The 25,019-nt window shown below is 46.1% G+C and overlaps 1 protein-coding gene across 1 annotated transcript in view; it reads right to left on the bottom strand.

The window, feature by feature from the left end:
• The window catches only part of LOC129710083 (SH3 and cysteine-rich domain-containing protein 2-like), a 108,949-nt gene extending 84,948 nt beyond the window's left edge, over positions 1 to 24,001 (bottom strand). The window contains exon 1 of the mRNA XM_055656797.1: positions 23,830 to 24,001. Coding sequence (XP_055512772.1) covers positions 23,830 to 23,919 — 90 coding nt within the window. The 5' untranslated portion in view covers positions 23,920 to 24,001. The remainder of the gene's footprint in view (positions 1 to 23,829) is intronic.
• Positions 24,002 to 25,019: the final 1,018 nt, after the last annotated feature.

The raw sequence follows: 25,019 nt of genomic DNA, 5'->3' as shown, positions 1-25,019 counted from the left end.
GAGGCCAGTTCATTGGCTATATTTAAGAGGGAGTTAGATGTGGCCCTTGTGGCTAAGGGGATCAGGGGTTATGGAGAGAAGGCAGGTACGGGATACTGAGTTGGATGATCAGCCATGATCATATTGAATGGCGGTGCAGGCTCGAAGGGCCGAATGGCCTACTCCTGCACCTAATTTCTATGTTTCTATGTTTCTATGAGATCTTTATTGCTGGATGCAATACTTCAGATGCATTGACCACACAGTCTTTGGTGAACTGCATGAAGTTTAGAGGGAGCACCTATGAGTAACACTGTGTTAGCCTCCAATATATGCAAGACAAGCCAACTAATGCTAAGAAGAACCACCAAGAAGCAAAGTTAATCTACGCAGGAAGACAGACAGAAAATGCTGGAGTAACTCAGTGGGACAGGCAGCATCCCTGGAGAGAAGGAAGGGGTGATGTTTCGGGACGAGACCCTTCTTCAGAACAATTTAAAGAGCAGAGGAACCAAACGACACCTGCTTTTCTCAGAAAAAATGAATTGAATTGAATAAATGTTATGTATACATACAAGGAATTTGCCTTGGTGCTTTGCTCACAAGTAACAACATGATATACAGTGGACAATTAAGAATAAGACATTATAATTTAAACATGTGAAGAATGAAATAAAATACCAGAACAAAAGGAGGCTACAGATATTTGGCTGTTGAGTAGAGCTACTGCTCATGGAAAAAAAGCTGTTTTTATGTCTGGCTGTGGCAGCTTTGACAGTCTGGAGTCGCCTTCCAGAGGGAAGTGATTCAAAGAGTTTGTGGCCAGGGTGAGAGGGGTCAGAGATGATCTTGCCCGCTCGCTTCCTGGCCTTTGCTGTGTACAGTTCATCGATGGGGGGGGGGGGGGGACTGATCTATTGGCCCGATATGTAAACTGCAGAGGGTCTTCATGACTACAGAGGTCAGTGCGATAGACCTGTTGTCATTAAGACCAGTAATCCTTGGCTTTTTGGGTACAGGGACAATAGTGGAGACTTTGAAGCAGGTGGGGACAGTGCAGGTTTGCAGGGACTGGTGGAAAATGTCTGCATAGCCAGTGCCAGTTGTTCGGCACAGAGCTTGAGGGTAGAGGGGGAAACATTGTCAGCATTTCTGTCTCCTGAATAGTTTCTCCACTTCATCAATTTCTAATGTTAACCATTTGTCCAAACGAATGCAGGAAAGGGAGGAGAGTACTGCAAATTTTGCATTAAAACAAATAGACTATTTGTCCTATGATTTATAATATATTTGTTCTTTGTGTATGTGTGTTTATGTGTATACGTGTTGTCTATGCCATATAGACACACAGACCTGTTCTGTATTTATGCTTACAATACTCTGCTGTGCTGTGCTGCAGCAAGCAAGAATTTCATTGCCCTAAGCAAGAATTTCATTGTCCTATCTGGGACACATGACAATAAACGCTCTTGACTCGACTTGATAAAATAATGTTTGAATGACGTTAGGACAGGTAAATGGATAGGAAAGGTGTGGACTTTAGGAGGGCACATCATCCGAGGACGTACATCATGAGCAAATCAACTCCTACCTCGACAAAAACCTGGACCCACTGCAGTTCGCTTACCGCCACAACAGATCAATGGTGGATGCGATCTCGCTGGCCCTCCACTCCGCACTGGACCACTTGGACAACAAAAACTCATATGTCAGGCTGTTATTCATCGATTACAGCTCGGCATTCAACACAGTCATCCCCTCCAAGCTGGTTACCAAACTCGCAGAACTGGGTCTCTGCGCATCCCTCTGTAATTGGATCCTCGACTTCCTCATCCACAGACCACAGTCTGTTCGTATTGGTGGAAATGTGTCAGCCTCGATAACAATCAGCACGGGAGCACCTCAAGGCTGCATGCTCAGCCCCCTGCTGTACTCACTGTATACCCATGACTGCGTAGCCGGTCACAGTGCGAACTCCATCATCAAGTTCGCTGACGACACCACTGTTGTGGGACGTATCACTGATGGGGATGAGTCAGAGTATAGACGAGAGATCGAGCAACTGTCCATATGGTGCCAGCACAATAACCTGGCCCTCAACACCAGCAAAACCAAGGAACTGATTGTGGACTTTGGAAGGAGTAGGAGGGGGACCCACAGCCCCGTTTATATCAACGGGTCGATGGTTGAAAGGGTCAAGAACTTCAAATTCCTGGCGTGCACATCTCTGAAGATCTCTCCTGGTCCAAGAACACTAATGTAATTATCGAGAAAGCTCATCAGCGCCTCTACTTCCTGAGAAGATTACGGAGAGTCGGATTGTCAAGGAGGACTCTCTCTAACTTCTACAGGTGCACAGTCGAGAGCATGCTGACCGGTTGCATCGTGGCTTGGTTCGACAATTTGAGCGCCCTGGAGAGGAAAAGACTCCAAAAAGTAGTAAACACTGCCCAGTCCATCATCGGCTCTGACCTTCCTTCCATCGAGGGGATTTATCGCAGTCGCTGCCTCAAAAAGGCTGGCAGTATCATCAAAGACCCACACCATCCTGGCCACACACTCATCTCCCTGCTACCTTCAGGTAGAAGGCACAGGAGCCTGAAGACTGCAACAACCAGGTTCAGGAATAGCTACTCCCCCACAGCCATCAGACTATTAAACCTGGCTCGGACAAAACTCTGATTATTAATAACCCATTAACTGGTATTAGCACTTCATCAGTTTATTTATTCATATATATATATTGTGTGTATATATTTATATTATGGTATATGGACACACTGATCTGTTTTGTAGTAAATGCCTACTATGTTCTGTGTGCTGAAGCAAAGCAAGAATTTCATTGTCCTATACAGGGACACATGACAATAAACTCACTTGAACTTGAAGGTGAGCTGCTTTAAATATCTGGGAGTCCACATCTCCGAGGATATGACATGGACATCACACGCCTCAGCACTCGTGAGTAAGGCAAGGCAGCGCCTTTACCACCTCAGGCAATTGAGGACATTCAGAGTGTCTCCGAGGATCCTCCAGTGCTTCTACGCAGCAGCGGTGGAAAGCATCTTGTCCGGAAATATCACAATCTGGTTTGGGAATTGCTCTGCCCAGGACAAGAAGGCTCTGCAGTTTCGCCGAACGCACTATGGGAACTTCACTCGCCCCCCTGCAGGAACTATACAACAGGGGGTGCAACTCCAGAGCCAATAAGATCATGGGAGACCCCTTCCACCCCTGCAACGGACTGTTCCAGCTGCTACGGTCAGGCAAACGCCTCCGTTGCCATGTGGTGAGAACGGAGAGGATGAGAAGGAGTTTCTTCCCAGAGGCAATTCGGACTGTAAACCCCTGCCTCACCAGGGACTAACTTTACTGAACCTTTTTCCTTCCGCCCACAATATTTAATATGAAAAAGAAAATGTGATTCTGTTCCATTCTGTTTGTAGTTTGTTTGTTTGTCTTTTTGCACAAAGTCCGCGAGCATTGCCACTTTTCATTTCACTGCACATCTCGTATATGTATGTGACAAATAAACTTGACTTGACTTGCCTGATGGGAGAGGGGAGAAGATGATGTGACTGGTTCATGACTATTCTGGCTGCCGTTCCCAGTCAGCATCAAGTGTCGATGTAGAGTCTGTACATCTATCTGTACGTGGGCAATTAATGACTAGTTCCTTTTAAAAGCTGGAGAAATACACAAATCAAATCGGCTGCAAGAAATGTGTCTATTATTAAATGTGCCAGAAAAATGTGACAAGACAAACAGGAAACATATGCAAAAGTAGCTATTTTTAAATTATTAGCTATATAATTGCCCAGGCTTGGTTTCATCTCCAAATAAATAGTTGATCACATTCTTGCTCTGATGTTGCGGAGATTAATGCTGCTTATTTAATCACACGTTGCGTTGATATGAGCAAGTCACAGGTGTTCATTGCCTGCAGCTATGAAACAGGGGCGGCACGGTGACGCATTGGTAGAGTTGCTGCCTCACAGCGCCAGGGGCCCCCGGTTCGATCCTGACTACGGGCACTGTCTGTACGGAGTTTGCACGTTCTCCCCGTGACCTGCGTGGGTTTTCTACGGGACTCCAGTTTCCTCCCACACTCCAAAGACGGACAGGTTTGTAGGTTTGTCCGAAGAAGGGTCTCGAACCCGACACGTCACCCATTCCTTCTCCCCATGGATGCTGCCTCACCCGCTGAGTTACTCCAGCACTTTGTGTATCCAGCATCTGCAGTTCTTTCTCACACAGGTTTGCTGGTTAATTGGCTCGTCATAAATGTAAATTGTCCAAGGTTCACCAGACTGATTCCTGGGATGTCAGGACTGTCTTATGAAGAAAGACTGGATAGACTTGGTTTATACTCTCTAGAATTTAGGAGATTGAGAGGGGATCTTATAGAAACTTACAAAATTCTTAAGGGGTTGGACAGGCTAGATGCAGGAAGATTGTTCCCGATGTTGGGGAAGTCCAGGACAAGGGGTCACAGCTTAAGGATAAAGGGGAAATCCTTTAAAACCGAGATGAGAAGAACTTTTTTCACACAGAGAGTGGTGAATCTCTGGAACTCTCTGCCACAGAAGGTAGTTGAGGCCAGTTAATTGGCTATATTTAAGAGGGAGTTAGATGTGGCCCATGTGGCTAAAGGGATCAGGGGGTATGGAGAGAAGGCAGGTACAGGATACTGAGTTGGATGATCAGCCATGATCATATTGAATGGCGGTGCAGGCTTGAAGGGCCGAATGGCCTACTCCTGCACCTAATTTCTATGTTTCTATGTCCCTAGTGTGTGTGTGTAGGATAGTGTTAATGCGCAGGGATGGCTGGTTGGCATGGACACGGTGGGCTGAAGGGCCTGTTTCCATGCTGTACCTCTAAACTAACCATTGGTTGGTTTGGGATTTTGTTGTGTGGTGAGGAAGTTTACTGTACCTCATCTTAACCTTTAGCAAAGGTGTCCATAACAAAATATCTTCTGCAGAAAGGTCTCGGCCAAATACGTTCCATCCACAGATGCTGCCTGACCCTCGAAAATGATGCAGCTGACAACCCAGTGGTATGAATATTGATTCCCCCAATTTCAAGTAGTCCTTGCACTCCCTGCCTCTGCGTCCCTCCCTCCCTCCCTCATCGTCTTGCTCCTTTCACTGTTTGTGTCCCTCCATTATCATTTCTTCCACAGCCAACAAGGAAACATTGTGGGCTCCACCTTTCTCGAGTCGTCGTGTGCCGGCTGTGATTTGACGTGTAACTTTCCATAGCTCTAGGCTCCCTCTCCCCCGAAGAAGGGCCTCAACCCGAAACGTCTCCCATTCCTTTTCTCCAGAGATACTGCCTGAGCCGCTGAGTTACTCCAGCATTTTGTCTCCATCTTTGGTGTAAACTAGCATTTGCAGTTCCTTCCTACACACTGGGAATTGCTTCAGCACTGTGTGCTGTTACTTCTGACAAAGATGCTTGGTTTGAGAAGCAATTTGCCTCAAATGATTAAAAGAAGTACATATGTTTGGAGATGTTACACGGAAGGCTGTGGGTGTGCGGGTGGGGCCTTCCCTGCAGAGTCTGACATTTGTTTACCCATAATTAGGCTGCATCAGTATCAAATAAATACTGGGAACAAAGCTTCAAACCACGATTAAAGGAACTCCGATGAATCTGCCAGGGGAAATGTTGGAATTACATATTCATATTGGTTATAGAAACATAGAAAATAGGTGCAGGAGTAGGCCATTCGTCCCTTCGAGCCTGCACCGCCATTCATGGCTGATCATCCAACTCAGTATCCCGTACCTGCCTTCTCTCCATACCCCCTGATCCTTTTAGCCACAATGGCCACATCTAACTCCCTCTTAAATATTGCCAATGAACTGTGGCCTCAACTACCTTCTGTGGCAGAGAGTTCCACAGATTCACCACTCTCCGTGTGAAAAATGTTTTCCTCATCTCGGTCCTAAAAGATTTCTCCCTTTATCCTTAAACTGTGACCCCTTGTTCTAGACTTCCCCAACATCGGGAACAATCTTCCTGCATCCTCAACTTGTTGAAAGCACTCTGAAACACAGAGAAACAGGCCCTTTGGTACATCAGGTCTACAGCAATCGAAGACATATCTACTTTAAGCCCATCTTATTCTCCCCACATTCCCATCAACTTTCCCCAGATTCAACCACTATTCAATTAACCTACCAAGATGCATGTCTTGTGTAGAGGACCATGTCTTGGCTGCTGGGCAGCGCGGTGACAAAGTGGTTGGGCTGCTGCCTAACGGCACCCAGAGAGCTGGGTTCGATCCTGACCTCGGGTGCCGTCTGCGCAGAGTTGGCACGCTCTCCCTGTGACCGCGTGGGTTTTCTCCGGGTGCTCCGGTTTCCTCCCACCTTCCAGAGACGTGCGGGTTTGCAGTTGAATTTGCTTCTGTAAATTGGTCCGAGTGTGTAAGATGGGAACGCAGAACAACATGGAACCTGCTGATGGAGTGAGTGTCCAATAGTCCAATGACAGAGGGGGAGAGACTGTTCCCGCGTCTTGTTGGTGCGTAGAGAGTGGTTATGAAAGCGCGATAACGGAGAACCTGAGCCCTGGCGATCGATGGTTGCCGTGGACTAAATGGGCCAAATGGAAAATTAAAAATACAAGGCAAAAATATTCACTAGGGAAGGCAAAGTCGAAGCACTTCACTTCATTCGACTTCCCTTGGGATCTGAAAGAGTTCAGTGATGGGAAGGCAAGGGGCAGGAAAATTGGCTTTCACATCTTGACTGTTACATCAGCCTATGCTGTTGGAAACTGCACTGAAAGTGGCCAGGACAAGAAAAGCGATTACCTTAAGTGTTCTAATCAAATACGTCTGACTATACGAGGGGGTGGCATGTCTGCACAGCGGTAGAGTTGCTGCCTTACAACGCCAGAGACCTGGGTTCAATTCCGACTACGTCTGTTGTCTGCACGTTCTCCCTGAGACTGTGTGGGTTTTGGTCTCCAAATCTGAGGAAGGACATTATTGCCATAGAGGGAGTGCAGAGACGGTTCACCAGACTGATTCCCGGGATGTCAGGACTGTCTTATGAAGAAAGACTGGATAGACTTGGTTTATACTCTCTAGAGTTTAGGAGATTGAGAGGGGATCTTATAGAAACTTACAAAATTCTTAAGGGGTTGGACAGGCTAGATGCAGGAAGATTGTTCCCGATGTTGGAGAAGTCCAGGACAAGGGGTCACAGCTTAAGGATAAGGGGGAAATCCTTTAAAACCGAGATGAGGAGAACTTTTTTCACACAGAGAGTGGTGAATCTCTGGAACTCTCTGCCACAGAGGGTAGTCGAGGCCAGTTCATTGGCTATATTTAAGAGGGAGTTAGATGTGGCCCTTGTGGCTAAAGGGGATCAGGGGGAATGGAGAGAAGTTGGATGCTGAGATGGATGATCAGCCATGATCATATTGAATGGCGGTGCAGGCTCGAAGGGCCGAATGGCCTACTCCTGCACCTAATTTCTATGTTTCTATGTTTTCCCCGGGTGCTCTGGTTTCCTTCCACATTCCAAAGAAGTACAGGTTCGCTGGTACAAAAACTGTAAGTTGTCCCTAGTGTGTAGGACACTGCTAGTGTATGGGGTTCACTGTCCAACATGGACCTGGTGGGCCGAAGGGCTTGTTTCCTCTCTGGATCTCTAAACCAAGCTAAGTTTGAAGCTGACCTCTTGATCTCTGGAGCTCAGATTGCCATGCATGTGGAACATCTCTGACTGACTGTTTAACAAGGAACTGCAGATGCTGGAAAATCGAAGGTACACAAAAATGCTGGAGAAACTCAGCGGGTGCAGCAGCATCTATGGAGCGAAGGAAATAGGCGACGTTTCGGGCCGAAACCCGGAAGGGTTTCGGCCCGAAACGTTGCCTATTTTCTTCAGGGTTTCAGCCTGAAACGTTGCCTATTTCCTTCAGGGTTTCGGCCTGAAACGTTGCCTATTTCCTTCAGGGTTTCGGCCCGAAACATTGCCTATTTCCTTCGCTCCATAGATGCTGCTGCACCCGCTGAGTTTCTCCAGCACTTTTGTCTACCAGGTTTGTAGGTTAATTGGCTTCCGTAAACTGGTTAAGAAGGAACTGCAGATGCTGGAAAATCGAAGGTACACAAAAATGCTGGAGAAACTCAGCGGGTGCGGCAGCATCTATGGAGCGAAGGAAATAGGCAACGTCTGAAGAAGGGTTTCTGCCCGAAACGTCCCTTACTTATTGCCTGGTTTCCACGAAACGAGCTTAGACAGGCACTTGCATAATCCAAGCCAGTAATATCATTTTTATTTTAATTGTGGAATTTGACTCAAGACCAAGAATACAACTATCATAGTAGATGGGAAAGGATGTCATTTTGGGTTGCCTGGGTGGAATAGACCGGATGAGAATAGACAACAGGTGCAGGAGGAGGCCATTCGGCCCTTCGAGCCAGCACCGCCATTCAATGTGATCATGGCTGATCATCCCCAATCAGTACCCCGTTCCTGCCTTCTCCCCATATCCCCTGACTCCGCTATTTTTAAGAGCCCTATCTAGCTCTCTCTTGAAAGCATCCAGAGAACCTGCCTCCACCGCCCCCGAGGCAGAATATTCCACAGACTCACCATTCTCTGTGAGAAAAAGTGTTTCCTCGTCTCCGTTCTAAATGGCTTACTCCTGATTCTTAAAAGATGGAATCTATGATCTGAAAGTATATAATGCCCATGCACCAAACGCTGGAGCAACTCAGTGGGTCAGACAGCATCTCTGGAGGAAATGAACAGGTGATGTTTCGGGTCGAGGTGCTGCCTGGCACACTGAATTACTCTGGCTTTTTGTAACAGTCTTTGGTTTAAACCAGCATATATAGTTCCTCCCTACACATTATGTCTATGCACTGAGCCCAAAATTGGGTAAATATTATTTCTTAATCCCACTGAGCACTTAAAAAGAAGTTTCAGAATAAAAAGAGACTTTTTGAAGAAAAAAAAAAGTCCAGCACTTTTACTTCCAAAACACAAAGTACTGTGAAAATCACACTCATTAAACAGGAAAAAATGCCACCCTGGAATCTTACAAGGAACAGCGTCCCAAAGTAACACACGGCTGATTATGATGTGACCAACACACTAATCCTGTCACTGCAAGTACACACATTAAAATGATGAAAATGTGACATTTACTTCCGTTATGCTTGAATCGTGACAAATATATTGCATGCAACATTAACATAGCCAAAGCAGATTGCGGTAGAGCCTCAGAGGAATTTGTTTCAGGATGTTCGGATGTAGTTCTTGAAAGATCAGTCTAGTTTATTGTCACGTGTACCAGGAAAAGCTTTTGTTGCGCGCTAACCAGTCAGCGGAAAGACAATACATGATTACAATCGACCCGTTTACAGTATAGATACATGATAAGGGGTGCTGCATGTTTGTTTAGTGCATGGTAAAGCCAGCAAAGTCCGGGCAAGATATAGTCCGAGGGTCACCACAGAGGTCAGCGTTGCTCTCTGATTGAGACTCCCCCCTTGCAACCTTCACATGGTCCGCCCTGTTTCGACGAATGCAATCAACCTGGCGTGCACAATCAAATAGAACAAGTTGTTCCACAACTTTAGGCTGTGAATGCCCTACGCAAGATGAACAAGAAGAGATTCCACCTTCTGCCCCTTCTATTGGGGCAAAACAACCCCCCCTTGGGTTTAGAGATATAGATCTACCACGGCTTTTACCACGGTCTCCAAATCTGAGGAAGGACATTATTGCCATAGAGGGAGTGCAGAGACGGTTCACCAGACTGATTCCTGGGATGTCAGGACTGTCTTATGAAGAAAGACTGGATAGACTCGGCTTGTACTCGCTGGAATTTAGGAGATTGAGGGGGGATCTTATAGAAACTTACAAAATCCTTAAGGGGTTGGACAGGCTAGATGCAGGAAGATTGTTCCCGATGTTGGGGAAGTCCAGAACAAGGGGTCACAGTTTAAGGATAAGGGGGAAATCCTTTAAAACCGAGATAAGAAGAACTTTTTTCACACAGAGAGTGGTGAATCTCTGGAACTCTCTGCCACAGAGGGTAGTTGAGGCCAGTTCATTGGCTATATTTAAGAGGGAGTTAGATGTGGCCCTTGTGGCTAAGGGGATCAGAGGGTATGGAGAGAAGGCAGGTACGGGATACTGAGTTGGATGATCAGCCATGATCATATTGAATGGCGGTGCAGGCTCCAAGGGCCGAATGGCCTCTACTCCTGCACCTAATTTCTATGTTTCTATGTTTCCAGCAACTAGTGGTCCCCCCCCCCTCTCCCAGACAAAATCCCCCCGAATATGTGCCGCCTAGCTCGGGCGCAGTGACCGACCTCAACCTCATTGGGACTTCCGGGACCAATCGAGGGGTGGAATTTGCCCCCCTGAAGCCAGGGCTCTGGAACACTGGGCAGAACCGTTCCCACAGCCCACGTTGTGCTCCTGTATATCTCGGGCTGTGACCTCTGTTGACCCGGCAAAGCAGATCATCCAGGAAGGCTCTGGATCCAAGGGTGCCGGCCAATCAGTAGTGGAACCCCATTTAACATTTGGGTTAGCACCTATCACCACCTACAGCATTTGGGTTACAATTCAACACAAACTTACAAACCCTGGACTGGACTGCATGGTTGTGATCAAAGAATATAGAGCAGAGCAAGATAGACCCACTCCTCCCAAATCCAATGGACTGACGTGTAATACGTAACGGAACGTCACGGCCGCCATTTGTTGATGCTAAACGCCACATCTTTGGTAGCGGGGACAGGGACGGGCTCCACAGTTATACAATCTGCTCTTACATCAGGTCGCAGGGAAGAGCAAAGATACTAGAGGCTCCTCTAGTATCTTTGGGGGAAGAGGACCCTTTTCCTCCACTCCAGACCAGACTGATTCCTGGGATGTCAGGACTGTCTTATGAAGAAAGACTGGATAGACTTGGTTTATACTCTCTAGAATTTAGGAGATTGAGAGGGGATCTTATAGAAACTTACAAAATTCTTAAGGGGTTGGACAGGCTAGATGCAGGAAGATTGCTCCCAATGTTGGGGAAGTCCAGGACAAGGGGTCACAGCTTAAGGATAAGGGGGAAATCCTTTAAAACCGAGATGAGAAGAACTTTTTTCACACAGAGAGTGGTGAATCTCTGGAACTCTCTGCCGCAGAGGGTAGTGGAGGCCACAGTTCATTGGCTATATTTAAGAGGGAGTTAGATGTGGCCCTTGTGGCTAAGGGGATCAGAGGGTATGGAGAGAAGGCAGGTACGGGATACTGAGTTGGATGATCAGCCATGATCATATTGAATGGCGGTGCAGGCTCGAAGGGCCGAATGGCCTACTCCTGCACCTAATTTCTATGTTTCTATGTTTCCCGAGTTGATCCAGGACTGATTCTCGGTCGGTCCCCCCCCGATACCAGATGAAGGCGGCCGGCGGGAGAGCCTCAAGCGTCTGCCCGCGGTTGGCGCTCCCGAGACATGCAGTGGGCAACGCTCCTCTAGTATCTTTGGTGTAATCCGTTCCTAAGATCAATTTGCTCAATCATCTGTGGTGTAATCAGTGTTGCAGGGAACAGTGCTTTATACAGCATCCATCACTTCATATATTTAGTTAAAATTATTGTACATTTTATTAATATTATTGTAAAATGATGCTCAGTAAAATGGCGTCATGTCATGCCCATGTCATACTACGCTTTTTTCGCAGAGTGGCACATCTTGCTCTGCTCCATAATCTTTGGTTGTGATTGGCACAATGATGCCTTTCAGATTTATTAAATATGCTCTCTCTCTCTCACTGGAGTCCAAAATACAAATATTTTTTAACTTCATTTCTCTCCACAGAATCATAAGAGTTTCAGCAACGAGGCGAAGATTCATACAGCCGTCAACAGTCGCACACTAGGGCTCCGTCTAATCCGATTTCCTTGCTTGCGATTTAGCATTTTGAGTTCCTCCTAATTCCATTTTAATTCCTCTGAAATGTTTGACAAATTCCGAACAGTGATGCATAACTATGAAGACTTGCTAGAATTATCTCCAGAGATTTCTACGAATTGATGGCATTCCTCCAGCCACTGTGTAGCAACAAGCCAAGAAGACATAAAAATAAGGTCATTTAGCTTGTCGACCCAGTTCTTTCCATTAACAATCTATTCAGCTCGTATCTAGGAAGAAGCTAGGACCATCGCAGGGATCTACCAGTCGCTGCCTCAATAAGGCAGCCAGCATCATCAGAGACCCACACCACCCTGGCCAAGCTTTCATCTCACCCCTGCCATCGAGAAGAAGGTACAGGAGCCTGAAAACTGTAACATCCAGGTTCAGGAACAGCTTCTTCCCCCCAGACATGAAGCTATTCAACACTACAACCTCCAAATAAACTCTGAACTGCATAGACTTGGAGACATTAGTTTTTGCACTATTATTGTTTGTTTGATGGGTGCATATGTATGTATATATTTGTGTGCGTTTGCGTGTGCATAAGTACATGTGCTTGCGTATATGCATATGCATGTGCATATGTGTATACTGAACTTTTTTCCATCTATTGTACTGTTTACAGAATACTAAGATCCCCGTCTCACGGTGTGAGCTGATCCACGAGGTACCCAGAGTGAAAGACTCGTGGTTGTGTACAAGATTCCAAGTGTATGATCAAGATTTTAACCGAGCATCCACGTGTGCGTGCGTGTATAAGTTTGCCGTTTACTTCTCATCTCCGCCATGTGTCAAGTTCCACTCCCGAGTTACCAAGTTCCTCTCCCGAGTTGTTTCAAATAAGTTCCAAACTCCGTGTTTCAAACGCCCTTCCTCCCATATTAGTGGAATTGTAGAACAAGTATTAATAATTGTATTACCAACCAGGACATACGGGGTGAATTCAGCAGGTCAGGCAGCGTATATGGGGAACGAGGAATAGTCAGGGTTTCGGCCCTTCTGCTTCCACTTCAAATTGGGAAACTACTGATGGAAGGAACTGCAGACTTGAGTCTGTCTTTTGCCATTTGGTAAAGAAAGCTTTTGGTATGCTAGCCTTTATAAATCAGAGCAATGAGTATAGAAGCTGGGATGTAATGTTAAAATTGTACAAGGCATTGGTGAGACCAAATCTGGAGTATGGTGTACAATTTTGGTCGCCCAATTATAGGAAGGATGTCAACAAAATAGAGAGAGTACAGAGGAGATTTACTAGAATGTTGCCTGGGTTTCAACAACTAAGTTACAGAGATAGGTTGAATAAGTTAGGTCTTTATTCTCTGGAGCGCAAAAGGTTAAGGGGGGACCTGATAGAGGTCTTTAAAATGATGAGAGGGATGGACAGAGTTGATGTGGACAAGCTTTTCCCTTTGAGAATAGGGAAGATTCAAACAAGAGGACATGACTTCAGAATTAAGGGACAGAAGTTTAGGGGTAATATGAGGGGGAACTTCTTTACGCAGAGAGTGGTAGCGGTGTGGAATGAGCTCCCAGTGGAAGTGGTGGAGGCAGGTTCATTGGTATCATTTAAAAATAAATTGGATAGGCATATGGATGAGAAGGGAATGGAGGGTTATGGTATGAGTGCAGGCAGGTGGGACTAAGGGAAAAAAATTTGTTCGGCACGGACTTGTAGGGCCGAGATGGCCTGTTTCCGTGCTGTAATTGTTATATGGTTATATTTGGGTCAGCCAAGATTCCTGCTCCCTGCAGCCGAACCTGGGCTCCATGAAGCCGAGGAGTGAACCTCCCGCTCAGCTAAACTCTCCCGCGTCTGTGTCCGACGCTCCTTCTAACCACAAAATGTGTTATTCTTCTGTGCAACATTTAAAGAAAGAATAGTGAATTCAATATGGAATGGAGCACTAATTTAAAACACCCGTTGGTCCAGCAACGCTAGGTGCTATAGGATGGCAAATCCTAAATTATCCTGCTTCGAATTAAAGAAGTCTTACCTGTTCACTCTTGCTTCCAGGCTGCTGTTTTACAATAAAACTCCTTTAATTCTCTACACTCGTACGACCTGGTACCGGACTGGTATGTGTGTATGTATATATATATATGTATATAGAAGAATGTTGTTGTTCTGTTTGGGATATATGACATTAAGGGCTAAGGCAGGGTCTCAACCCGAAACGTCACCCATTCCTCTCCAGGGATGCTGCCTGTTCCGCTGAGTTACTCCAGCATTTTGTGTCCATCTCCAGATTTTGCAGTTCCTCCCTACACATTTGACAATAAAAAAAACTGTTGACAACCAGAGCTTTAAGACTTCAAACCCGTCCTGTACACACACCAAGGAATAGAAGGCAGTAGAAGCTACAGACCCAGGCGTCAACATCAAGCACTCTGCTTCATTAGGGTCTAAAGCAAAGCCAGCACTCCTTCGAGGCTTGGCATGCGGCATTTTAAACGGCTTTTGCTCTCCATACAACATTGCAACAACAGGGTGGCTCACGAAGAGACCTTGTGGCATTCCGGCAACTCCTCAACCTTGTGAGGTGATCAGTTTCAGCAGTAGATAGAAGGCAGGCACCGCATGAATGCAGTATAAATGTGCAGCATCAGTACTGAAGTCGAAACATTCCACACTGAGCTTGCTGTGACTGGAGGCATCCCTTGATTCCACCATGAGATTTTAAATTCGCAGCCTTTGAGACACTATCCCTGCTCCGCTTTTTGAAGTAAGGGATCTTATTCGAACGCTGAAAAAAATAGCCAGCAATCTGATACGCCACTCCGCTGACAAACTCCAGACCCGTCCTCCTTAAATCAAGCCTGTCCCCCGCCTCCTCCCTATCCCATCCTCCCAACCCCCAGAGTGGAAGAGACACGAACTGCAAACAACAGTCCCCTTTCTGTACAGACTTCGCAATGTGCGTTTGTTCTTGGTGTTTTTTGTTGCTGTTAGAGTGCGCCATCTCACGGCCCGTTTAAATTTAGCGGCGGAAAGCCGCTCGTGTTAATTTGAAGTTGGTGTGTGTGTGCGTGTGTGTGTGTGTGCGTGTGCGTGTGTGTGTCTCTATGGGGAGGGGGATAGAGCAGGTATAGCAACAATCTCCTACCCACTAAATACACCTTGTGAAAACCGTCCGAGAAAAGAAAAAAGTCAATAAACGTGCAGAATATATATTATGCTGCCTGCCCGCTGAGTTAAACAGTTCCCACAGTAGTAGACACACGGGCCACTACGTTCTTAAAACGAGTTTAAATATTTCAATTTTAAAACTTTAGCGGTACATTTTACTCGTTAAGTTGCATCCACGAGTTCCGGCGTTCCCGCTACGTTAATTGTACGTAGTCACGAGTTAAATTTGTTTTAAACCCGGGGCACCTCGTGGGTCAACTCGCACCGTGACACAGGGGTTTAAGTTTACATATTCTGTCGTGCCACTACAAGTAAGAATTTCATTGATCTGTTTGAGACACACAACAATAACGCACTCTTGACTTGGGATGAGAATTTCATAATGCCACTAGTTTAGGGAGCATTCTGTCGCAACAAGAAATGGTTACTTCGAATAAATGAAAAGTGCAAAGGGACTTGAGATTGCTGTTGCAGGACTCCCAAAACATTCATTTGCCGGTCGAATCAGTAGTAAGGAAGGCAAGTTCAATGCTAGCATTTATATTAGAGGACTGAAATACAAAAACAGGGATGGGATGCTGAACTCTATAAGGTGCTGGTCAGGCCGCATTTGGAATATTGTGAGCAAATTTGGGCCCCATATCTGAGGAAGGATGTGCTGGCTCTGGGGAGGGCCCAGAGGAGGTTTACATGAATGATTCCAGGAATGAGTGGGTTCGCATATGGAGAGCATTTGATAGAACTGGGCCTGTACTCGCTGGAGTTTAGAAGGATGAGGGGGAACCTCATTGAAACTTACAGCGTAGTAATGAAAGGAATGGACAGAGTGGATGTGGAGAGGATGTTTCCACTGGTGGGAGAGTCTAGGGCCAGAGGTCACAGCCTCAGAATTAAAGGCTGCTCTTTTAGAAAGGAGGTGAGAAGGAACTTCTTTAGTCAGTGGGTGAGTTAATCTGTGGAACTCGTTGCCACAGAGGGCTGTGGAGGCCAAGGCATTGGGTATTTTTAAGGCAGAGGTAGACAAATTCTTGATTAGCACGGAACAGATGCCAATGGTTATGGGGAGAAGGCAGGAGAATGGGATTAGGAGGCAGAGATCAGCCATGATTGAATGGTGGGCCGAATGGCCTAATTCTACTCCTATAACTTGTGAACTTGTGAAAAATAAAACAACGGCACGTGCAAGTCAGGCAATGAAAGAGAAACAGAGTTACCTGTTCAGAGCAAAAACACTTGCTCATCTGTTTCTTGAAATGGCTTCTCACCGTTACAATGAGAAAATAAATCATCGAAATTCTGGTACATTGCTCAAGGAATAAAGCTGACCCATTTGACAGGGACCATGTAACTATTTCACCGAGAAGTTTGCAGAAGTTTTATATGTTTGTAAGTGATAGCAGCAGAATTAGGCCATTCGGCCCATCAAGTGAACTCCGTCATTCAATCATGGCTGATCTAACTCTCCCTATCAACCTATATAGGAGCAGGGAGGTTCTACTGCAGTTGTACAGGGTCTTGGTGAGACCACACCTGGAGTATTGCGTACAGTTTTGGTCTCCTAATCTGAGGAAAGACATTCTTGCCAGAGAGGGAGTACAGAGAAGGTTCACCAGACTGATTCCTGGGATGTCAGGACTTTCATGTGAAGAAAGACTGGATAGACTCGGCTTGTACTCGCTAGAATTTAGGAGATTGAGGGGGGATCTTATAGAAACTTACAAAATTCTTAAGGGGTTGGACAGGCTAGATGCAGGAAGATTATTCCCGATGTTGGGGAAGTCCAGAACAAGGGGTCACAGTTTAAGGATAAAGGGGAAATCTTTTAGGACTGAGATGAGAAAAACATTTATCACACAGTGAGTGGTGAATCTGTGGAATTCTCTGCCACAGAAGGTAGTTGAGGCCACAGTTCATTGGCTATATTTAAGAGGGAGTTAGATGTGGCTCATGTGGCTAAAGGGATCAGGGGGTATGGAGAGAAGGCAGGTACGGGATACCGAGTTGGATGATCAGCCATGATCATATTGAATGGTGGTGCAGGCTCGAAGGGCCTACTCCTGCACCTGTTTTCTATGTTTCTATGTAACCCCATTCTCCTGCCTTCTCCCCATAGTCCCTGACATCCATACTAATCACAAATCTATCCATCTCTGCCTTAAAAATACCAGTTGACTTGGCCTCCACAGCCTTCTGCAGCAATGAATTCCACAGGTTCACCACCCTCTGACTAAAGAAATTCCTACTCATCTCCTCTCTAAAGGAACGTCCTATTATTCTGACGCTGTGACCTCTGGTCCTAGACTCTCCCACTAGTGGAAACATCCTCTCCACATCCACTCTATCCAAGCCTTTCACCACTAGAAATTAGGCGGAAAAACATCCAAATTTGTACTGATTGGAATATTCTCACTTTGAACACAGAACTACACACAGTTTGAGGCAGAAAGGAAGCAAGACAAAACACACGTAAAAATTGCACATCGCTAGACCAGCCTATGCCAGACCAGCGATATCCATCCTTAAACCCTTGAAGAAGTGTCTCGACCCGAAACGTTGCCCATTTCCTTCGCTCCATAGATGCTGCCTCACCCGCTGAGTTTCCACAGCATTTTCATCTACCTTAAACCCATTCGCCAGCCGTCAATCTATAAAGAACGGCCTCGACCTGAAACGTCACCCATTCCTTCTCTCCAGAGATGCTGCCTGTCCTGCTGAGTTACTCCAGCATTTTGCGCCCATCTTCGATGTAAACCATCATCTGCAGTTCCTTCCTACACAATTCATAACCTTGTTGGTTTGCATCTCCTCAAGGCTTTTTGCGAGGCGAGGGGAGAAAGATTTAATAGGAACCTGAAGGGTATCTTTTTTTTTACACCACTATGGGTAGTGGGTATATGGAATGCGCTATCGGAGGAGGTGTCTGAGACGGGTACTATCACAATATTTAATAAACATTTGCACGGTTACATGCAGGGCCGGATTAATACCCATAGCACTTGAATGAATGAATGAAAATGTTATTGTCATTCAGATATACACCTAGACTTGGTACACCTTGAACGAAATTTCGTTGCATTTGACTCTCCAAAATCAGGTAATAGTAAAAAGTGCTATGTGCGTCCATAAAAATGCCTCATGTGCATGGTTCTGTAACATAAATATATATAAAAAGTTTTTAAAAAGTGTCGATATTTAAAAAGTTCTAGCCTCGGTTTTGTTGATTGTTCAGTAATCTTATTTCCTGGGGGATGAAGCTGTTGCAGAACCTGGTTGTCCCGCTCCTCATGCTGCGGTACCTCCTCCCAGAGTTAAGCAGTACTTAAAAGATTTTGGTGCCCCCATATACATGTCATTCAAAATATAAACAATAATCAACCATAAAATACACTTTTATTTTTCAAAATGAAACAAAACTAACAGTAAGGTGGAAAAGAATGTTTATCTGTGTATACTCCCACTTTATTTATATTTGAAAAGTTTTCTCCTACTTTTTTTAATTGCAAAGTCTTTGATCAGATCCTCAAAATTAATCTTACGTAACACATCTGCTTGAGTAAGTTTAGCAAGTTTAAAGTGATTTAATTTGTGCCATAAACCATTTACCATTTCTGTGGCGCCACCTTTCCCTTGATGCCCTAAGCACGTGCTTATTTTGCTTAATGGTTAATCCAGCCCTGGGTACATGGATAGGAAAGGTTTGGAGGCATATGGGCCAAACGCAGGCAGGTAGGATTGGTGTAGATGGGACAAGTTGGGCTGAAGGGCCTGTTTCCACGCTGTATGACTTTATGGCTTATGTAAACACTCACAGCTTCTACTGATGTCAAACTTTTAAACTGTTATTTTCCTTTAACTCCCCTGCAGTTAAACTCCCCCCAAACACCTACGACCTTAGGTGTTGTGTGTTTAATGCCATCTATTAAAGAGATGCTTCCGATCCATTCCCCGCCCCCCCCCCCAATTGTACCATGAAAGAATTCTGGGTGTAAACTGTACGATTATACAATATTGCCTGTCGACACTAAAGTTGTCCCGGAAAGGAATTAAGAATGAAAAGCAGAGGTGCTGACTCGCATCTATCCTTCGCCTGTTTAGGATAATGGGGAACTGTTGCAATTCCATAATCACTGAGACACGATCAGATAGGACGGGATACGATACGATAACACTCGAGATGGTAAAACTGCAATTTTAAAAATAGCACAAAGACTTGGTAAACAAGCACCGAATCTACTGTCGGAAGGAACTGCAAACGCTGGTTTGAACCCACCACAGACACAAACAGCTGGAGTAACTCAGCGGGACGGACAGCGCCTCTGGAGAAAAGGAATAGGTGACGTTTCTGGGTCGAGGCCCTTCTTCAGGCCGAGAGTCAGGGGAGTGGGAAACGAGATGGTGATTTGGAGAATCATTGAACAAAGATATGCAAAAAAACTAACGATGTTAAAGGAAACAGGTTATTGTTAGCCGTGTGCTAGGTGAAAACGAGTTACAGACAACAAAACTCACCAGGACACACTGAATACGTTTGTTTTAGGTTCTCCAAGTGACTTCAGTACGTTCCAAGTCGAAAAAGTAAAACAAAAATCATTTCTGATCAAATTCTGATCTAGTTTGACTCTCGTATAATGACAGTTCATTATAGTTGAATTGCATGCCTAATCTTTTGAACGTTTGAAAATCTCGACCAAGCACATTTGGCAGACCATCCTGCCACAACTAGACAGCAGTCCTGAACTACTATCTACCTCAGTGGAGAAGCTCAAACTATCATTGATCAGACTGCACCGGCTGTTTCTTGCCTCAAATGCTATTCCCTTCATCATGTATCTGCACACTGTGGATGGAATCGCGTATTGTCTTTCCGCTGACTGGTTAGCCCGCAACATAAGCTTGTCAACGTGATGATGAGCTAAAGTGAACTTTAGAGGAAATCTGATGGTTTTCGAAGCTCACTGAAGGACAACAGTTAATGTAAATACATTCAATTTTACACGATACATGTTGGGAGAAACTCAGTGGCTCAGGCAGCACCTGTGGGTGGGAAATGGACAGGCGATGATTCAGTGATGGGATCCTCCAGTGATAATGGACATTAACACGCTGGATGAGTAATCTTGTTTCCCCTGCCAAACATAACAAGTCTCAATCAATAAGCAAAGAACACTCAAAGTTGACGAAGAAGCAATTATCGAATGGCCTTGCAATTTGTTTTGCCCTTCACTTAGCTGGCAATAAGAAGTTTGGAGATGGTTCAAGTCACGATGACTACAGGCCAGTCGCGGAGCTTTGGGAACACTAATTCTTGCAGGACATCTCAAGTAGGTCTGAATCTATTAACTAAAAGCGCACCATCTCCTTATTTAATTAAAATATGCAATTGTTTCAAACATAAATCAGACCAACTGTGGCTCTGTATCTGCTAATGGATTTGCTGATGGCATTTAGAAAACCACTGTATGTACTTTAAAAGTCTGATTTCAATCACAAACTAAGAGAAGCCAAAAAAGCTTCATAATGTGGAGCACATGTGGGAGTCTGATGCAAATCTTCAAGAGGGGCATCAAATAATTTGCTGAATGAGCTACTGAAACCGACCCAATATGACCAACGTGAATGGCAATGTAACTATTTATTCAAACGTGGGATAAAAACATAAAGTGCTGGAAGAACGCAGCAGATCAGGCAGCATCTGAAGGTCCCAGTTAAGTTCATTGTCACGTGTACCGAGATACAGTGAAGAGTCTTTGTTGCATGCTAAGCAATCAACAGAAAGACCACACTCGGGCCATTCATAGTACACAGATACATGAAGGTTCACCAGACTGATTCCTGGGATGTCAGGACTGTCTTATGAAGAAAGACTGGATAGACTTGGTTTTTATACTCTCTAGAATTTAGAAGATTGAGAGGGGATCTTATAGAAACTTACAAAATTCTTAAGGGGTTGGACAGGCTAGATGCAGGATGATTGTTCCCGATGTTGGGGAAGTCCAGGACAAGGGGTCGCAGCTTAAGGATAAGGGGGAAATCCTTTAAAACCGAGATGAGAAGAACTTTTTTCACACAGAGAGTGGTGAATCTCTGGAACTCTCTGCCGCAGAGGGTAGTTGAGGCCACAGTTCATTGGCTATATTTAAGAGGGAGTTAGATGTGGCCCTTGTGGCTAAGGGGATCAGGGGGTATGGAAAGAAGGCAGGTACGGGATACTGAGTTGGATGATCAGCCATGATCATATTGAATGGCGGTGCAGGCTCGAAGGGCCAAATGGCCTCTACTCCTGCACCTAATTTCTATGTTTCTATGTTTCTATGATAAGGGCCGATATGTCCCAATCGAAAAAGTCATCTGACCGTTTCCTCCACAGATGCTGCCTGGCCAGTCAAGTTTGTCCAGCACTTTGCGTTTTTTTGATCAGGATTCTTGCATCTGCAGTTCCTTGCGTCTCGGTCGATATTCATGGGATGTCCGCTTTGCTGGAAAACTATGCATTTACTGTCCATCCATATTTCCCCCCAAATCCAGAAGGTGGGAGAGAGTTGGTCAGAATCATGGGACAGGAGTCACATGGACCAGAAGACAAGCCGGTGTAAAAGGGCCGGCACGGTGGTGCAACGGTAGAGTTGCTGCCTTACAGCGCCAGAGTCCCGGGTTCGATCCCGACTACGGGTGCTGTCTGTACAGAGTTTGTATGTTCTCCCAGTGTCCGTGTAGATTTTCACCGGGTGCTCCGGTTTCCGCCCACATTCCAAAGATGTACAGATTTGTCAGTTGAATGGTCTGAAGAAGGGTCTTGACCCGAAACGTCACCTATTCCTGTTCTCCAGAGATGCTGCCAGCTTTTTGTGCCTGTCTTCGGTTTAAACCAGCATCTGCAGTTCCTCTCTACACAGGTTACTTGGGTTTGATAAAACATGTCAATAGTCACTAGTGTGGAAGATAGTGCTCATATAGGCAGGTGACTGCTGGCCAGCACAGACTCTGTGGAGCTGAATCTGTGGAATTCATTGCCACAAAAGACTGTGGAGGCCAAGTCAATGGATATTTTTTAAAGGCTGAGATAGAAACATAGAAATTAGGTGCAGGAGTAGAGGCCATTCGGCCCTTCGAGCCTGCACCGCCATTCAATATGATCATGGCTGATCATCCAACTCAGTATCCCGTACCTGCCTTCTCTCCATACCCTCTGATCCCCTTAGCCACAAGGGCCACATCTAACTCCCTCTTAAATATAGCCAATGAACTGGCCTCAACTACCCTCTGTGGCAGAGAGTTCCAGAGATTCACCACTCTCTGTGTGAAAAAAGTTCTTCTCATCTCGAGATAGATAGATTCTTGAAAAGTCCAGGTATCAGGGGTTTTGGGGAGAAGGCAGGAGAATGGGGTTAAGGGGGGGGAGAGACAGATCAGCCATGATTGAATGGCAGAGTAGACATGATGGGTCGAATGGCCTAATTCTGCATCCTAGCACATGAATTCGTGACTCGATGGGCCGAAGGGCCTGTTTCCACGCTGTATATAAAGTCTAAGGATAGCTCATCTCATTCCTGAAGGGCCACAGTGGACCAAATAGAGCTTTTACAACAACCCCACACCTCCAAACCTGAACCTTTGCTGAAACCCTAGTTGAACAACAACCGTGGCGGGCTTGAGAGCTATAGCTCTGGACGAGTTAGTTAGATGCCAACCCCTAGTTCCCCAGCCAAGCACACACACTACCATTCTCCCGAATCATCCCCGTAACCTTCACCTAAATCTTCTTATGCTCTAGATACATCCATTCCAGGAGCCACGCTCAGCTGCAAACATTTCAAGTCTCAGTAGGCAAGTGTGCGCGTCTGCATCATCGCCGGCTTGGAGTTAACAACTAGTCTAAATATACGATGCTCGTGAATCATCCAGAAGCCGTCGCCCCACACAGAGAAGGCAGCGTTTTAATTCCATCGCCCAACCAACCGTGTATCTGATGCCAGCCACCTCGGGCTGCGCACTCACAAAGACTCTGGAGGAAATGTAGTGTGTGCAGTACTTAGAACTGGGTGCATCAACACGGCTGGAGGGGTCACTGTACACTCTGCAAGTAATGTGTCTGGATGAAGGGGCTCGACCCAAAACGCCACCCATTCCTTCTCTCCAGAGATGCTGCCTGTCCCGCCAGGGTTACTCCAGCATTTTTGTGGCTTGCCTTTAAATGCCAGCAAGCCTTTCACTGAGAAAGGGTAGTACAGACATAGTTCTCGGCGCATAAAGGTGAAGACCAGGGGGGCTGGAGTTGGCCATTGCCACACATCAAGGATACAAACAGTAGCGCCCGTCGCAAGTCCGACTTGCCCCGATATCATCATCACTTCTACAATCCGGACATGAGTTACGACCTCATCTCACGTGTGAGCGAGCATTTCTGCAGCTGGGGTTTCTATGCCAGATAAGTGGAGAAGATGAAACTGACGCCTGTGCCTTGTGCACTACTTACTAGTCTCCCTCCCCACCCCAACCCCGACCCCAACCCCAAATTGCGGCCCGAAATGAGAGCGAGAGGGGCTAGGATTTGAGAGAGAGGGTCCCCGCTTCACCCCACACCTCCAGGTCATCTTCGTTGCAAAAAAAAAGTTTTCAAGAAAAATCAATGCAGACTGATAGACAATTCGTTTTACACCCCGACACGCCGTTAAACACATATCCTCAAAACTCCAGCAGCGGGAGGGCCATTCGGCCCGAAGAGCCTGCACCGATTATTTAGAAGGAATCTGGATTTCACAAACCTTGGTCTCTTGCTGACTGCACACAGACCCGGGCGACCTCTGCAGCTCTGTGTTCGGCGGCTCGCCTTCTGTCTCGTTGTTCTCGGTCATGGTCGGGTTGTGGATGCTGGGCTATGCTGGGCTGGGCTGTGCTGGGCTGTACCGTACTGTAGCGTAGAGCGCTGCGGTGTTGTGCAGGGAGCGGCGGCGACGCGGCCACTGTATCTTTCCACGCCGCTACTTTGTTACATCGCCAGTGGCAACACCCCCTGCCCCGCCCACCCCCGGCTCCCATTGGCCGCCGCTGAGCAAAGGGGACGCGGACTAACAGGGTCCTGTTGTGTTGTGCAAAGATCTTATAGCGGAGCTCTAAGATCTTTGGTGTTGTGTTGAGTGAAGTGGGGTCTTGTGTTATGGACCACTCCCACACCATGAGAGAATGGAGCAGCTGGGCTTGTACACTCTGGAGCTTAGAAGGATGAGAGGGGATCTCATTGAAACATATTGAATAAGATTGTTAAGGGCTTGGACACACGCTAGAGGCAGGGAACATGTTCCCGATGTTGGGGGAGTCCAGAACCAGGGGCCACGCAGTTTAAGAATAATGAGTAAGCCATTTAGAACAGAGACGAGGAAACATTTTTTCTCACAGAGAGTGGTGAATCTCTGGAATTCTCTGCCACAGAGGGTAGTTGAGGCCACAGTTCATTGGCTATATTTAAGAGGGAGTTAGATGTGGCCCTTGTGGCTAAGGGGATCAGGGGGTATGGAGAGAAGGCAGGTACGGGATACTGAGTTGGATGATCAGCCATGATCATATTGAATGGCGGTGCGGGCTCGAAAGGCCGAATGGCCTACCCCTGCACCTATTTTCTATGTTTGTAAGAGAGAGCTAGAGAGGGCTCTTAAAAATAGCGGAGTCAGGGGATATGGGGAGAAGGCAGGAACGGGGTACTGAGTTGGATGATCAGCCATGATCACATTGAATGGCAGTGCTGGCTCGAAGGGCCGAATGGCCTACTCCTGCACCTATTGTCTATTGATCCAGAACAACCCCCAGATCCATTCCCAGACACAGACCCATTCCCATTCCAAGATCCGTACTAATATCAGACCCATCCGCATATCCATATAAATACCCATATCCATATCCATATCCAGATCCATAGTCTCGACCTGAAACGGGACAGGCAGCATCTCTAGAGCGAAGG

Source organism: Leucoraja erinacea, chromosome 27 (genome assembly GCF_028641065.1).
Source record: "Leucoraja erinacea ecotype New England chromosome 27, Leri_hhj_1, whole genome shotgun sequence".
In the NCBI taxonomy this organism is placed as follows: domain Eukaryota; kingdom Metazoa; phylum Chordata; class Chondrichthyes; order Rajiformes; family Rajidae; genus Leucoraja; species Leucoraja erinaceus.
The sequence above is the reverse complement of the archived record's forward strand: the minus strand, read 5'-3'. Positions and strand labels throughout refer to the sequence as shown.